The 17,884-nt window shown below is 42.0% G+C and overlaps 1 protein-coding gene across 5 annotated transcripts in view; it reads left to right on the top strand.

The window, feature by feature from the left end:
• LOC143283990 (putative phosphorylase b kinase regulatory subunit alpha) overlaps positions 1–17,884 on the top strand; it is an 89,767-nt gene that overhangs the window by 55,931 nt on the left and 15,952 nt on the right. For 4 of the 5 annotated variants that reach the window (XM_076590495.1, XM_076590499.1, XM_076590497.1 and 1 more), the window contains 7 exons: positions 366–546; positions 2,810–2,888; positions 5,216–5,293; positions 6,607–6,683; positions 7,773–7,981; positions 9,209–9,307; positions 16,903–17,003. In XM_076590495.1, coding sequence (XP_076446610.1) covers positions 366–546; positions 2,810–2,888; positions 5,216–5,293; positions 6,607–6,683; positions 7,773–7,981; positions 9,209–9,307; positions 16,903–17,003 — 824 coding nt within the window. The remainder of the gene's footprint in view (positions 1–365; positions 547–2,809; positions 2,889–5,215; positions 5,294–6,606; positions 6,684–7,772; positions 7,982–9,208; positions 9,308–16,902; positions 17,004–17,884) is intronic. The other variant, XM_076590496.1, reaches the window with a different exon arrangement.

Genomic DNA, 17,884 nt, shown 5'->3' with positions numbered 1-17,884 from the left:
GAATTATTGATAATCCGAAGAATTGTAATTATAAAAATGCAATAATAATAATGATCATGATAGTGATAATTGTACATTTATATAGAGCTTTCCAACTTTTCAAAGCGCTTCATGATAACAGGTAAGTCAGATACAAAGCGCACAAGAACACACACACACACACACACACACACACACACACACACACTTACACACACAAACAGAACACATTTTCAACAGTATTGAATTAAACTTCACCACGGCAAGACACCATTGGACAGATTGAATGGATTACATTTAACTTCTATGGGATTTTCTCAGTATTCGCACAGAGAGTGGCCTTGAGGCCTAAACGGATTGGTACACAGTGTTTGTGTCTCTGACAGAGCCGCCAGCGTTTTCCCACCTGAAGTTTGCGATGACCCCGCAGTTCCACAGCTCCACAGAGACACTGCTGGCCACACTGGCGGAGGGTGACGTCAACTATGATGAACTGGTGGATAATCTGAAGGAATCAGAGAGCCTGAACGAGCAGGCAGACATCATCCACTTCCTCTACAAGCACAAGTCAGTGTCCCTGTAGTGTGTCGTTAGGTCTGTGGTCTGCTGTCTCATCATACACTCCCTCTACAAGCACAAGTCAGTGTCCCTGTAGTGTGTCGTTAGGTCTGTGGTCTGCTGTCTCATCTTACACTCTCTCTACAAGCACAAGTCAGTGTCCCTGTAGTGTGTCGTTAGGTCTGTGGTCTGCTGTCTCATCTTACAATCCCTTATCAAGCACATGTCATTGTCACTGTAATGTGTCGTTAGGTCTGTGGTCTGCTGTCTCATCTTACACTCCCTCTACAAGCACAAGTCAGTGTCACTGTAGTGTGTCTGTGGTCTGCTGTCTCATCTTACACTCTCTCTACAAGCACAAGTCAGTGTCCCTGTAGTGTGTCATTAGGTCTGTGGTCTACTGTCTCATCATACACTCCCTCTACAAGCACAAGTCAGTGTCACTGTAGTGTGTCTGTGGTCTGCTGTCTCATCATACACTCTCTCTACAAGCACAAGTCAGTGTCACTGTAGTGTGTCGTTAGGTCTGTAGTCTACTGTCTCATCTTACACTCCCTCTACAAGCACAAGTCAGTGTCCCTGTAGTGTGTCATTAGGTCTATGGACTCTCTGTCTCATACATTTAGATCTAGGGTCTAACGTGTCGCATCATCCACTCCCTCTACAAGCACAAGTCAGTGTCACTGTAGTGTGTCATTAGGTCTGTGGTCTACTGTCTCATCATACACTCCTCTACAAGCACAAGTCAGTGTCCCTGTAGTGTGTCATTAGGTCTGTGGTCTGCTGTCTCATCTTACACTCTCTCTACAAGCACACGTCAGTGTACCTGTAGTGTGTCGTTAGGTCTGTGGTCTGCTGTCTCATCTTACACTCCCTCTACAAGCACAAGTCAGTGTCACTGTAGTGTGTCATTAGGTCTGTGGTCTACTGTCTCATACACTCCCTCTACAAGCACAAGTCAGTGTCACTGTAAAGTGTCTGTTGTCTGCTGCCTCATCATACACTCTCTCTACAAGCACAAGTCAGTGTCCCTGTAGTGTGTCGTTAGGTCTGTAGTCTACTATCTCATCTTACACTCTCTCTACAAGCACAAGTCAGTGTCACTGTAGTGTGTCTGTGGTCTGCTGCCTCATCATACACTTCCTCTACAAGCACAAGTCAGTGTTCCTGTAGTGTGTCGTTAGGTCTGTAGTCTGCTGTTTCATCATACACTCTGCAAGCACAAGTCAGTTTCGCTGTTGTGGAAGTGTGTCGTTAGGTCTTTGGTTGGCTACCTGATTATCCACTTCCTCTGCGAGCACAGGTGATTCACTGTGTGTTGTCGATTGTGTCATTAGTTGTTAGTTTAACTTCCACTATATCACCACTTGCACAAGTCTGTGTGTGTGTTCTGGAATGTGTCATCGGACTGTCATCCATTATACCTTCCACAAGCACAAGTCATTCACTGAGTGGTGTGGATTGTGTCATTCCACAACAAGCCCCAGTCCAGCACTGCGTTGTGGATTGTGTCATTAGTCTGTTATCCACTGTTTTACACTATCGCAGGTGTGTGATGATTGTGTCATCAATACCTATACAATTCTAAACACACTGTAACCATCTGTCGTAAGTTGTGGTCGGAGCTTTGTGATTTCTCCTCGCCCCTCTGATAATAGCAGTATGTCACCTCTGATAATAGCAATATGTCGCATGTATACATTTTCATACACACTCTCAAGAATTCACACATAAGGATGCATATGAAATGGTCCACACACACAGAGACACACACATTCACAAGTTGTCTGAGTGCTGAGCTCACATTAGAAGGTTGTGATATTGACTCGCAGATCTCAAATATTATAAACTGTCATTTGTATTGCCCATGTGTGTGTGTTTGTTGTCATTGTGGTGTCAAACAGGTCCCATCACACTCTCCTTCTTCCCCTCCCACCCCCCACCCCCATCCCCACTTTTCTGGGATGGTTATTCCTGTAGGCCATATCTCTTGAGGTTGGTTTGAACCTGGCTACAACTCTTTTTCTATCTCATTCTCATCCCTAAATTTGAATTTAAATGAGCACATACACATATGCTCACGCACCCAAGGCTCACAGATGCATCACACACTATATGCCAGTTCTGTATAATCATGCCTTTACCCATTCTGTCACCAACTTGTACATTTCTTATCCTAATTTTCTTGTCGTCTGTGTGTGTGTGTGTGTGTGTGTGTGTGTGTGTGTGTCTGTGTATGTGTGTGCATGTATGCGTGTTTCTCTCCCACCAGGGGCCCAGAGTGGGAGACCAACATTGACAGCAGACATAAGTGCACTGTCAAAGATCTGCTGGTGGAACTGTATGAAAAGGTTAGAAGCTCCATATTACACACACATGCATGTATATGTAGGTGCACCCCACATGCGCACGCACACACAGACGCACGCAAACGCTCCCCACCCCACCCCACCCCCCCATACACACAGGGGAGCACAATTAAAGCCTAGAGATTTAAGCTTCTAGGGGGTGGAGGGAAATCTGACATGAAGACTATGAAAACCAAAACACAATTACCCATCCACACAAGACGAAGATGAATTGGTTTAATAGTTCAGTGAACCCTTGTAGTCTGTGAAAAGTTTTCATTTGTATATGTTCTGAAGTGCCAGTTTTGTTGAAGAAATTGAAAATTATTGTCGGTGTTGTTTGGAGAATGATACATGGAGAAAATAAGGGGAGAAGTGTTGACAGATGGAGAAGAGTTAAGGCGTATGCCAAGGAAGCGAGAGAATCTGACTCTGAGCGCACTGGTTGGAGTCCCATAGTCGCCAGTATTTTTCTCCCCCTCAACTAGACCTTGAATGGTGGTCTAGACGCTAGTAATTCAGATGAGACGATGAATTGACGTCCCATGTGCAACATGCACCTGTGCACGTAAAAGAACCCAGGGCAGCAAAATGGTTGTCCCTGGCAAAATCCTGTAGAAAAATCCACTTCGATAGGAAAACAAACAAAATTGCAGGCAGGAAAAATAATACCAAAAAAGATGGGTGGTGCTGTCAGTGTTGTGACGTGCTCTCCCTTGGGAGAGCAGCCCGAATTTCACACAGAGAAATCTGATGTGACAAAAAAGAGTAATACAATACAATACAATACAATACAACACAGTGTGAAGGGAAAATGACTGACCCCTTTGTTCCTTGTGGCACCCCCTGTATGTACTTGATGAGAGGAAAGCAGTGGACATGCTTCAACACTGAGCTGTAAACTGAACATTTGTGAGAGATTTCAAAGTACAGAATGGTTCATTGCTCCAGCTTTTTTTTTTTTTTTTTTTTTTTTTTTTCCATCTCACTGCTAACCAGCCCTGAATAATATTCCATTTCTTACCGAGTTTTTAAAAATCATATGAAGACGCATTGAACCAGATTTTCCATAGGTGTTTTGTGGGTTGAGCTAAATGTGTGTGTGTGTGCATGAATATTGCGTTAGAACACAGCACATGAATTACATGAAAGGAGACGAAAATAGTGCTTATATAGTTTTATCTACTTTTAGCCGTACACATGTGTCACTTGCATTCAGGAAAAAGAAGAAGAACAAGAGAGGCAAGGCCTTCAAGACTCGCTTGTGATAAATTAAGTCCCCTAGCATTAATTACAGAGTAATTTCCCTTTTTAACTATCTGCACCAAAACGTTTGCAAAATAAATAATAAAAATTCCATGCTTAGCAAAAGAAGTTCCTGTTTGAGCAGAAAATGATAATAATGACTCCTCTTGTTGTTGTGTCAGAATAAGAGGTCAAAGTGCCAAGTTTAGAGAATACAAAAAATACAAATATAACAGTAAATGCAGTTTGCATATAATTTGGCTTCTTTTTTTAAATTTTTTTGTGCCCATCCCAGAGGTGCAATATTGCTTTAAACAAGATGACTGGAAAGAACTGAATTTTTCCTATTTTTATGCCAAATTTGGTGTCAACTGACAAAGTATTTGCAGAGAAAATGTCAGTGTTAAAGTTTACCACGGACACACAGACACACGGACACACACACACACACACACACACACACACACAGACAACCGAACACCAGGTTAAAACATAGACTCAATTTGTTTACACAAGTGAGTCAAAAAAGGATGGCACTGCACTGTAGTTACTCACTCTCCCTGAGAAAAGCAGCGCAAATTTCACATACATCTGTTGTGACAATACAATACAATACAATACAATACAATGCTGTGCTGTGCAGTGCGGTGCAATACAGTATCAGTATCAGTAGTTCAAGGAGGCATCACTCACTGTGTTCGGTCAAATCCATATACTCTCCACCACATCTGCCAAGCAGATGCCTGACCAGCAGCGTAACTCAACGCGCTTTGTCAAGCTTTGAGAAAAAAAAGAATAAATGAAAAATAATAATAAATAAAATGAAATAAAATAAAATAACAAAAAATAAATAAATAAATTAAATAAATAGATAAAAAATTAATAGATAAATATATAAAAATACTACCAGTAATATAATAATAATTATAAGGCGCAAAACCTTGATGAAGCCAACTCAAGTGCACACACACACAAAAAAGACAATAGTGATGATAAATAAGTAAATAAATAAGCAAATGCAATACAATACAGTGCAGTACAGTACTATACAATGCAATGCAATGCAATGCAATGTGATATTTCAGGCTGGGTTCTGGAAGCAGTGGTGGCTGGTGCGACATACTGCCGGACTGCTGAAGAAACGTGTGGAGGACTTGGCCATTGTGAGTAGTTTTCTCCCCTCCATACACAGTGGCGGGTCCTTAGATTAACCCCTGGACTGCTGGACCTGGGTGAAAGGAGATCAGTGTGACGTGCATTTCAGGCGCAGTTACTGCCTGTGTAGTTGTCACTTCCTTCTTTCTTTCTTTCTTTTGCGTTCGACAGCTACACAGTCAGGGTCGAAGTCCGAGGGATGCCACAAACTCGGACGTCCGGTGAAGATCGGCTGCCGTCCCCCAGAGCTTGGTGTTGAGGTCAGCACCCCCAGGCCAGGACTGCTGCCACATCTTCTCATACAGGGGACAGTCTTGGAGAATATGGGATGGGGTCTGGTCAGCCTGGCCGCAATCACATAGGGATGTGGCTGCCACTCCAATCCTCTTCAGGTGTGCTCGGAGGCTGCAGTGTCCTGTGCGAAAGCGGTAGATAGTAGTCTGGTGTCTCCTCTCCAGTGTCCTGATGGGATCCTGGTGTGCCTGGTAGCCTCCATTCAGGGTGACCCAGCCTCTTCGGAATCTGCTGCGGAGGAGAGTTGTTGTCACTTCCAAGCGGTGTGACTGATTTTGCTGAGGAAAAGTAACGCAGTCCCAAGTGGAAGAAGTGCTGAGGCAAGAGGAAAGAGTGGTGACCCCCACACCCTGACCTTTTTTGATGCTGCCTTACCTCAGTGAGGGTGACAAGCACTTCACTGATGACCCTGCTCGTCAGCAGCAATCAATGTTGATAGTTTTCAGTGTTTGTATTGTACTTGAGTGTGTGTTTTTGGTGGTTGTGTTTTTTGTTGTTTTTTGTTTTTGTTTTTTTTGGTATAATCCTATCTGCTTTTTGATCTTTAAGCCCAAATCTGTTGAAGAGCAAAATTAAATACTTATTCCACATAGTATTGGCTTTTCTTTTCTATTTCTTTTTTTTTCTTCTTTTTTTTTTGTGTGTGTGTGTAACTTTATCGAACTTTTGGACTGAATGATAGCTTTGTCAGCTTGTTGACATGACCAGTGTTTTATACAAACCCAGAGTACGTTCTCCAGGCCTGAACAGCACATCTGCTTCTGTTTTGTTGGCTTCTTTTTTTTGGGTGTGGGGGGGCGGAGGGGGGGGGGGTTAGTTTTTTATTGTTTGGGAGCAGAGTGGAGCAGCGTATATGCATCAGTACACACACCTTGACACCACCTAGACACCGAAACTGAAAGGAAACTTACTTGATTGACATTCTCTCTGTCTTGTCTTTCATTGCCTGCCCAGCTCATTGATAACAGTAACAGGAGGGGGAGGAGGGTGGACCAATAATACAGTGAGGTGCTGTGACTGTTGTCAGGCTGCCACTGACCTTGTGGTGAGACAGAAACAGCTGTCAGTGGGGATGCCCCCAGATGGAGAACATATCATCACATGGTGGGTACTCCTTTGTTTGCGGTCAAGTGTTGTTGTTTTGTTTTTGTTGGTTGTTTTTGGTGGGTTTTTTTTCACTTTCGAAGAAGGTTCTTTCCTTTTCAAATTCAATTCTGATAATGCCATTCAGATGAAAGCACATTCACATACATGAAGGAAATCGGAATTCAGAGCAAAAATATAATCCTGTATGGAAATGATCATATATAAATTCATATATAAAATACACATTTGCAGGCACACATACATAACCATTCATCTACAAAAAATCCATGCACACAGACATAAATACCTACCTAAATACATATACATGTTTTCATGTATACATGCACACAGTGCACACACTCATTCATTCATATATTTGTTCAGAATATGACGGTATTCCTGTGTTGAATGCGCCCTTGTGTGGGACAATTGTGACCTGAGAGGGCCAGATATTCCTTAGTGGTTAGCGAGGCTTTAAGCACCATTGTTTGCTTTGATTCCAGTCACATTTGAAGATGGCCCTAGTGGTTAGGGAGGCTCTAAGCACCATAGTTTGCTTTGATTCCAGTCACATTTGAAGATGGCCCTAGTGGCTGGGGAGGCTCTAAGCACCATAGTTTGCTTTGATTCCAGTCACATTTGAAGATGGCCCTAGTGGTTGGGGAGGCTCTAAGCACCATAGTTTGATTTGATTCCAGTCACATGTGAAGATGACCCTAGTGGTTGGGGAGGCTCTAAGCACCATAGTTTGATTTGATTCCAGTCACATTTGAAATGGCCCTAGTGGTTGGGGAGGCTCTAAACACCATAGTTTGCTTTGATTCCAGTCACATGTGAAGATGGCCCTAGTGGTTGGGGAGGCTCTAAGCACCATAGTTTGCTTTGATTCCAGTCACATTTCAAGATGGCCCTAGTGGTTGGGGAGGCTTTAAGCACCATAGTTTGCTTTGATTCCAGTCACATTTGAAGATGGCCCTAGTGGTTGGGGAGGCTCTAAGCACCATAGTTTGCTTTGATTCCAGTCACATGTGAAGATGGCCCTAGTGGTTGGCGAGGCTCTAAGCACCAGGTGCTTTGATTCCAGTCACATGTGATGCTCTCTTTCAGCCCCCTGCCCCCTGAGGAGCTGGCCAACATCATCTTTGAGGCGTGCGGGGAGGACTGCAGCACAGCCTCCCTGACGCAGGAGCTGCTCATCTACCTGGCCATGTTTGTGCGCACGGAGCCCAAGCTGTTCAATGAGATGCTGCGCCTCAGGGTCGGCCTCATCATCCAGGTCATGGCCTCAGAGATGGCCCGCACCCTCAAGTGCTCGGGTAAGGGTGGCCCCAGGGCGCGGTTCGGAAGTATGGGCATTGTTTGTTTTGTTTGTTTTTCTCTCTCTCCCGTCAGTTGAGGAAATATCAACTTTGTTTTGTGTTGTGGCCCCAGGGCGCAGTTCAGAAACTCTCGGCATTGTTTGTTTTTCTCTTTCTCCTTTCAGTTTAGGAATATCAGCATCGATTGTTTTACGTTTGTTTTCTCTCTCTCTCTCCATTCTTTTTGGATCTTTTTGATAGTTGGTGGTTTGTTTGTTTGTTGTTGTTTTTTTGGGGGGGAGGGGTGTTGGTAATTTGTTTTGTTTGTGAGTCGGAGAGTGCACTCAGTTATTGTTAATTTCATTGAAGAAAGGCTGTTGGTTGTCAGTGGTTTGGTTTGTCATCTGTGGGAGAGTGTTGGCCAGCAGTTTTGTTACAGGTGGGGGAAGTGCACACAATTGTTTTCTATTTCATAGAAGAAAGGCTGTTGGTTGTTGGTAGGTTGTTATATCATGAGGAGTGCACTCAGTTGTTTATATCGTAGAAGAAAGGCTGTTGGTTGTTGGTAGGTTGTTATATTATGAGGAGTGTACTCAGTTGTTTATATCGTAAAAGAAAGGCTGTTGGTTGTTGGTAGGTTGTCATATTATGAGGAGTGCACTCAGTTGTTTATATCGTAGAAGAAAGGCTGTTGGTTGTTGGTAGGTTGTTGTATTATGAGGAGTGCACTCAGTTGTTTATATCGTAGAAGAAAGGCTGATGGTTGTTGGTAGGTTGTTGTATTATGAGGAGTGCACTCAGTTGTTTATATCGTAGAAGAAAGGCTGTAGGTTGTTGGTAGGTTGTTGTATTATGAGGAGTGCACTCAGTTGTTTATATCGTAGAAGAAAGGCTGATGGTTGTTGGTAGGTTGTTGTATCATGAGGAGTGCACTCAGTTGTTTATATCATAGAAGAAAGGCTGATGGTTGTTGGTAGGTTGTTGTATCATGAGGAGTGCACTCAGTTGTTTATATCATAGAAGAAAGGCTGATGGTTGTTGGTAGGTTGTTGTATTATGAGGAGTGCACTCAGTTGTTTATATCGTAGAAGAAAGGCTGTTGGTTGTTGGTAGGTTGTTGTATTATGAGGAGTGCACTCAGTTGTTTATATCGTAGAAGAAAGGCTGTTGGTTGTATATCGTCCAGGCTGTTGTTGGCGGCAGCTGTTGTTGATGATGGTTTGTGTGTGTGATGCTGCCCTCCAGGCGAGGAGGCCTCGGACCACCTGATGAACCTGAGCCCCTTTGAGATGAAGACTCTGCTGCACCACATCCTTAGCGGCAAGGAGTTCAACATCAGCTCAAGTACGTAGCGGGACATTCTCCACATTTAACGTCACTCTGTTTCTGTTCACACCGGTTTTGTCCCCCACCCCACCCCCCCCTCCCCCCGACCCCCCTTAAACTCTGTGACTGCTGGACCGTGAGGAAGTGAATTCAGTGAAGCATGAAATTGGAGCCCAAGAACTACCTCTTTGTGTGCTCCTGAGTGGTGTAATTGATTTTACTGAAGAAAAACAAGGCATTCTCCAGAGGGAGGAGTCTGAATAAAGACTGGTGATCGACACCCTGGCCTGTAACTTCAGTCTTCTCAGTTAGGAAGCAGCCCTTCACTGACCAACTTACCGTCAGCAGCAGTCAAGGGGTTAAGAAAGCGTAGAGCAAAAGATCAGTGTGTCTGTATGTGTCTCTGTATACACACATATACATATGTTTGTGTAAATCCAGATAATACATATTTTATATTTTAAAAAAATGTCCAGAGTAGAGTTATTAAAATGTAAGTTTTCCAATTTTAAAAAGAAAATTTTATCAAGGAAAAATAGTTTGTGAATTATATTTTTAAAAGACTAGATTCTTGCATGGTGACAGTTTTATTTTGATGACATTGGTTTCTTTACTATTATTTATAATCCCATATGAATTCAAACAGACTATAGCTAGCTTGATTCTCTGTACAGTTTAAATTTACCAGAACAAGTACGTAACTGTTTGCACTATAAAATTGAAGTTCATATTTTGCACTTTGCACACTTTGGAATTTAAGATTAAAGTTGTTCATATTCACATGGAACACTTTACACCTAAAGATTAAAATTGTATGGGGAACCCGAAGATGACTATTTTGATAGGCTAAAAATAGGATAAAATACGTAATTTTGATTAACGAAACTTTCAAATATCTGCAAATATTGAATGGGGAACAATGGCCCGGTGGTAGAGCACTGGACTAGGAAGTGAGTGTCCCAGGTTCAGTTCCTCTGTGGAGTGAGATTTTATTTTACTCCTCCTCCCCCCTTTAGACCTTGAATGGTGGTCTTGGTGCTAGTCTTTCGGGTGAGATGTTGAATTGAGGTCCCCTGTGCAGCATGCACAGTAAGTCACATTAAAGAACCCGTGGCAACAAGAGTGTTGGTCCTTGCAGCATTTTGTCTGAATTTCACACAGAGAAATCTGTTCAGACAGAAAAGCAACGAAAGCCAATCATTACTTTATCCAAGAAAAGGTAGGAAGAGAGTGTTCAGTCCGACAAACATCACAAAGTTTGAAATATGATCACTTTTCTGTAGTATATCTTGGGAGAGGAAATAAATGACTGAGTAAAATGAAATAAAGGGTGGGAGGGGAGTTAAGAAAAGAAGATAGCCTGTTCCCCCCAGAAAACAAGGATTTGAACTGTACCCGGCACCGTGGCAAAGTGGTTAGCGTCAGATACTGATGACTGGGAGGTCACAGGTTTGATCCCCATCAGAGGTGGGGTCGTCGGGCCTGTGGCTGGCTCCTGCACAGAGCTGAGTGTGCTGTGGGCCCAGATGGGACGACTGGGATCACCGATGTGTCCTTGGGAGTGTTGCTCCAATTTCCTGACCAACACTGTCAGCCTGGTTGATGCTGGGATAGAATAGAATAGAATAGAATATGGCTTTATTACCAAGTGTACCAGGGTCACAAGGAATATTGGGGGAGGGGATAGTACATAACAAGATACAAATATAAATCGAAAATCATACACAAACACAGATACAGTAGAAATTAGGATACATACAAGTGCATATCAATATAAAAACTTGTGCATACTCACACATGCACGCACTGCGCACGCGCACACGCACACACACACACGCACGCACGCACGCACGCACGCACATGCATACACACACACACACACACACAAACTCTCTCTCTCTCACACACACACACAAGTTTGAACAGAAGCTGCATATTACATGTGGATGGGGCTGATGACTAGATCTTCAGGTAGATGGTTGTTGATATATGATGAGAGTACGTCCTTGACTTCTTCGTCGTTCGTTCATAGGGTGCAACTCCCATGTTCACTCAAATGTAAGAGTGGGCTTTTACATGTATGGCCATTTTTTAGGCAGCCATACTCTTCCCTTGGGGGTTGTACATGCTGGGTGTGTAATTGTTTCAGTAACCCACCAAATGCTGACATAGATTACAGTATCTTCAACGTGGTCTTTAACATGCATATTTGACATTCTGCATGTGGGGGTTCAGGCACAAGCAGGTCTGCACTTGTCCAGCCTTGTCAGGTAGTCCCAAACCTTCAGTGGACCTCTAAAGCAGCATCTTTATCACCTTCATGATCATTCATCATCATTGAAATAAGAAGAATAAATTTTTTTTTAAAGTTCCAAACTCTGGGGCACACAAGCTAGAAGATGAAAGAAAAGATCAGGATTGTTCTTTAAAGTTTGCAAAAATTGACCCACTATCAGATTGGGCTACTGGGGACAGCTCTACCAATCTGGATGCATCAGCAGGTTTGCAGCATGCAAGTGAATTGATGAGTTTCTCTAGTTTTCATTCTGTTTTCAGGACTTCTTGTCCATGTTTTGATTCTGAGTATGGAAACTTTCTTCTTTATGTATCCAGAATCAAAGAACCTGTAGTAACAATAATGATAATTATAGATGCTTTATGTATTCAAAATCAGAGAAGCTGTTGTTACAATAATAAGAATTTTAGATAGTACTTATATTGCGCAGACTCCCCATATAATGGGCTCTAAGCACCCCATATGAAACAGTACATATACAATAGTTCATTATTATAGTTATACCTGTGCACATTTAAAAAAAAAAAAAAAAAAGACATATATGTATATCTGTATACACCAAGACAGTACTGCAAATTGCAGACGTGAACAATCACACGTGCAAGCGCGCACATGTGTGCACACACACACACACATGCGCGCGCGCACGCGCACACACACACACACAGTGTATAAAGTATACCCTACACACACACACAGCACACATGCACACCTGTGCCATGGACTTACTAAGATTTTTGGTTGGTGTTTCAAAACTTTGATCAGAATATGCTGACAAATTGAAAACCAGGGTTTGGAAAGTTTCTGTATGCTTTCATTTGGGTGTACACCACACAGAAATATGCACATGTGCAAGGAGTATGCCTGCACAAATATGCAATCCATTTACAGAATGTGGTGTGCTCAACGCGTCACAGGGCATAAGAGAATTCTGCTTGCGTTGACCAATGTTTGTGTTAGGCAAGTACAAAGACATGGAAGTGTGTTTGTTGGGTATGCAAACTTAGTATGGGTCCAGAAACGTGTCTTCTGGTTTCCATAGTACAAATACACGTGCGCGCACACACAGACACACACACACACACACACACAGGCACAATATTAACCCAGAGGTTCACTGCTTTCCATATGAATATGTGTTCAGTGCTGAAGGTATTCTCGTGAAACAGTCATGTGAAAACTTTGTCTTTCTTTCGTTCTTTCTCCCTCTCTCACCCTCTCTCTCTCTCTCTTCTCTCTCTCTCTCTCGCTTTCTCTCTCTCTCTGTTTCTGTTTCCCAACTCTTCTCCCTTCCATTCCGGCACCTTCCTCTCAAAGGAGAGAGATGAGATGAAGTGCCCATGTTGCAGGAAGAAAAGACCCTCTTTCTTTGTGCATGAAGGCATTTATTTTTACATACATATGTATGTGAAGGGCACTGCAAAAAAAAGTGAAATGTGTAAAGGATTAAAGCATGAATTGATGAAAAATGGTTCTGTAATGTGGACTGCAACACTCCTAAGGCACTCAGTTTTCTTGAAGGTTTTCAGTTGTATGGTTGCTGTTATTTTTGTTCCTGCCCATTTAAGTAGGCACACTCATTTGGGACTGATGGTGGCATTTTTCACGTTCCTATAGTCTGTTGAATGCGCTGAGAGATGTAATGTTTTATTCTTTACATGCTTTCACCCAACAAGCGGGGGATTCAGCAGAAGCAGGTCTGCACTTGTGTTAAAACAGAAGATTATAAGAATAAGTGAACTTTGGAATTGCAGTCCACAAATGCAGAACAACATATATGTGCTTGCACACACACACACACACACACACACACACACACACACACACACACACACACTTACACTTACCAGGTACTCTCATACATATATCTCTGACCCAGTCTTCATGTTATTTCTCCAAGGGGACACTAAGTGGTCTGGCATTATGGCTTACATAAGTAGATTTTAGGCTGTTATAGCTTCTCAAATATTTTCAAAGGCAAATAAATGTGTATCTTGAAAAAAAAAAAAAAAAAAGTGTGATGCTTCGAGTAGTCATGGAGGCTGACATTTAAAAAAAGTTGAGACGCTCAAGGTTGGAGACTCACTTTCGCTTCTGGCTGACTTGCAGAGCAGATCAGAATGAGTTTGTTAAGAACTATTGTGTGCATGGGCTTTCCAAAAGAAAAGGAAAAATGAAAATACTGTGCAGGGTCTGTGTTGGAATGGATTTTGGTTTAGTTCTATACGATATTGAACACAATTTTAAGGAAGAAGAGTGAAAACAAGCTGCTGAAATGTCAACAACAGAGACAGATCAAAACTGTGAGTGCCAATGTGTAAACTGCATGTTTGGCAACTCTGTTGAGCCCAAACAAAGGATATGTTGCAGAGACAATAATTCGACTGTCACATATTGTGAAAACAATGGGCCTCCAGTTTGAATCACAGAATATTTGTCGTTTCCCACAGTTATTCTAATCCTGGAAGTCAGCTTAGTGGCACAGTTGATGTGACGTCACGACTGACCTCTTTCTGTTTCCTTTCTAGAGAGCCAAGCCCAATATGGCGGTGCCCTGTGTTGCGCCAGGCTGATAGTTTAAATCAATATAATTGCTTTAATGCGCAGATATGTTCAGTTTAATGCATGGTTCTGTAATTGATTTGCCAGGTTTTTAGAGCATGATGCCATTTCACTTTGTGTCCCCTCAGCTAGAACCGTGTATAATAAACTCCAGGCTAAAGGTCTTTTTTCGCATCAGAACGTTTTAAAGAATGGAAAGGTGGTGATTTTGGTCGTTTGGATATGAAGGGGGAGGGGGTCTTTTCTCTCCTGTTGATGGAGAGACGAAAACATGCTTGTCAAGGTCTGCATGAACAAATGCCATAAGATACAGACACATACACGCATAAGTATGCACACACATACTTACACATGCATGTACATGTATGTACGTGTGCGCGCATACACAGGCACACAAAGAACTGAACCAGGACAGTGATTTCTAACCCCTTGACTTCTGCTTTGTGAAAGGGAGCCATTGTGGCTGGAGTTTGAAGTGCAGTTACTGTTGTTTGTGTAGTTATGATTGATATTGATATGGATATTTATATAGCACCTACCCTTGGTCGGAGACCAAGCTCTAAGTGTTTTACACACACGGAGTCATTTACTGCCATTGGGCACTCATCATTCATTTCCTGTGTCATTCAATCAGATTTCAGGCACGCACACCTACACATTCAGACAAACATGTAACATTTAACATTTTACGTGCATGACCAGTTTTTTTTTTTTTATTTACCCTGCCATGTAGGCAGCCATACTCCGTTTTCGGGGGTATGCATGCTGGGTATGTTCTTGTTTCCATAACCCACCGGATGCTGACATGGATTACAGGATCTTTAACATGCATATTTGATCTCCTGCATGCGTATACACACAAAGGGGGTTCAGGCACTGGCAGGTCTGCACATATGTTGACCTTGGAGATCGGGAAAATCTCCACCCTTTACCCACCAGGCACCACCAAGATTCGAACCCGGGACCCACAGATTGAAAGTCCAACGCTTTAACCACTCGGCTGTTGCGTCCGTTATGAGTGGTGTAATTGATCTTGCTGAACAAAGATAATGCAGTGCCAGGAGGAAGAAGCGGTGACTGACATCCTAAGCTCTGTCTGAAATATCTCAGTGAAGTCACAGCCCGCCACTGATGAGCAGCAGTCAAGGGGTTAAAGAAAAGAGGGAGACAGGCACATGCACATGTACACAGACTTTGAAAGCAATGACAAATGCAGGTACTTGCTTACACATTTGCAAACATACTTGCATATGTGTGTATCTATGTGTACTGTAGTATTATGTTATTTGATATATTTCCTACTTTCTAAACTGGTTGATGTGATAATTATAATGTTTGTAATTTTGATTGATTTCTGCCTTATGTGCATTTGATATAGTTTTTATATTTTGTTTACTTTTCATTTGTTTGATTTTTTTGTTTCCTTTTGTATTCATTGGTTTATTTGTTTTTGAAGGTCTTGGTTTAATCTTTCTTGCCTTGCAAGCTTTGTTGGTTTGGGTTGAGCACTTTGATGTGTTAAACTTTGAAATGAGATTTTTATGCAAGAATCTACTAATACCAGTGTGAGTGCATGCGTGAGTGTGTGTATGTGTGTTGTGCTGTGTTGAGATTTCAAATTTTCATAATCTGTTTTTTTCTGCTTGAGGATTAGCATGACGGGCAAAATTAGATATGATCCTTGTTAACTTGTTACAGTAAAGCTGAAATTGAGAGTGGTGTGTTTGTTTTGTACTTACAGTTTGTGTGTATTCTTTGACCGCTGTTTTTATTTTCATTTTAGATGCTGCTAAGCATATTGTAAGTTTTAGCCTTATGCAGCACATATTGAATTTAAAAAGATTATTAGCATTTCAGTTGCAGTGACAGGGGAAAAAAATTAATAGAATTGGTTTCGGGTTTTTTTGTGTGTTTTTTTTTTTTTCTTTCTTTTATTGGTAATAAATAGTGTCAGTTTTAATCATTCTATGTATGCTCAGTTTCTGCCCTTCATTTGTAGCTGGCACACTGTTTTATGCACTTTAGGAAAAAGATCATATTGAAACATATTCGGTTTCTGAAAGCTTAGACTTTGTGTAAATGCAATGGAAAGAAAACAAAATATTTGGTTTTGTGCTTGAAGAAATATGTTTTCATTTTTGGGAAACTACATTTGGTTAACGATAATTCAGTGGCAGACGATAGAGTGGGTATTGCAGGAGTGAGAAAATCCAGAGGAGCTTTGATTTGTTTCTGCTGGCATTATGTGTGACATCAGTTTGCTTGGGGGAAACAGGGTCTGTTGGGGGTGGTGGTTTTGTTTTGTTTTTGGTTGGTTTGTTTTTGTTGTTTGTTTTGTTTTCTCCATCATTACTGGAAGTTATAAGCCGGTTTAGGTGATGAAATTTCTTGCCATGGTACTTTTTTTTTTCTTCTTTTTTTATAGTGAGAGTAGCATTGGTCTTTGCTTCATGTTATAAAGAAAGCAGTTAGTGATGGTATATATTGTGATTATTTGCTTGTGTGTGAATGTGCATATCACTGTGCATGATGTATTCCCCCCCATGTGTGATGGTTCTCTATGTTTAATGCGGATGCCGTGTGGGCTTGTGTTTGTTCTGTGTGTTTGTTTCTTGTTTGAACACCAACACTTCAGGTCAGCTGCATACTGTGATCATGTTGTGTTTGTGTGTCTGTGTCCTGGTTTTGAAGCCCATGCTTCCCATTTGTATTGATGACTCTCATTGCTCATTAACCCTCTTTCGTCTTCATTCAGAGGCTGTGGATTTGGGCAGTAGAGACAGACGACTGTCAATTGTGGCCATACACTCCAAACATGAAATGAAGGATTTTGCCAGATTCAGTAAAAAGGAAAAGGTTAGACACTTGCATCATTCTGTCTGTCACCTGCACAATCAATGTCACGACAGTGTTCAAACAAGGTATTGCTCGTCTTGATGTTGTTGTGGCTTCCATGGAAGTGATATTACCTTTGTGTCTGACGATAAAATAATGCATCTAATTTTGTCTTACGTGCTTTCACTTTGCAGTGGTCATCGTTGTGTATGGTTACTGTGCAAAATCAGTTCCAACATGACATGCCATGGTGTTTGCTTGTTGTGTACTGCAGAGAACGGTTTTAACACAGATGTGCTTGAGGGGCAGGACGTTTTCACAGTGGTGGTACGTTTGTGTCCTTGTGTGAAGTCTAAGAGGATAGTGATGTTGACAGAGAGGGAGAGCAGGTTGAGAAGATAATGGTACTGGTCCCCCTTGAAAACAGAGCATGACTGACTACAAGGTGGAGGTAAAGACTTTGATACTGGTAAAAGCCCACTGGTGTATACAAATGAACATGGGAGTCAAAGCCCACGAACGACGAAGCAGATGATACAGCTTTTTTTTTTTTATGCACCTTGCTTTTTGGATCAGTGGTTTGGGGTGAGAGTTTTCATGTCATTTGAAAAACAAGTTGTTCTTTTCTTGTGGGGGTGCGGTTGCTTGGGGTATTTAAATCTTTTTTTTGTTGTTGTTGTTCTTCTCCGTAGTGTGCACTGTCTTCTTTGGGCTTTACTCCTGTACATATGTTCTTTTGTTAAACCAGAGGTAGTTCAGGACTCTGTAAAGTGGTGACCAGTTGCAGGAAATGTAAACAGTGCTTCCTCCTCTGATCATGTTTCTCGCAATGCAGGAATCGGTTCAGTGTTGCCCACAACACACACTGCTGGAAGAGTCTTTAAGTCTTCCAGTATACTACA

This window comes from Babylonia areolata, chromosome 7 (genome assembly GCF_041734735.1).
Source record: "Babylonia areolata isolate BAREFJ2019XMU chromosome 7, ASM4173473v1, whole genome shotgun sequence".
NCBI lineage: Eukaryota > Metazoa > Mollusca > Gastropoda > Neogastropoda > Buccinidae > Babylonia > Babylonia areolata.
The sequence above is the reverse complement of the archived record's forward strand: the minus strand, read 5'-3'. Positions and strand labels throughout refer to the sequence as shown.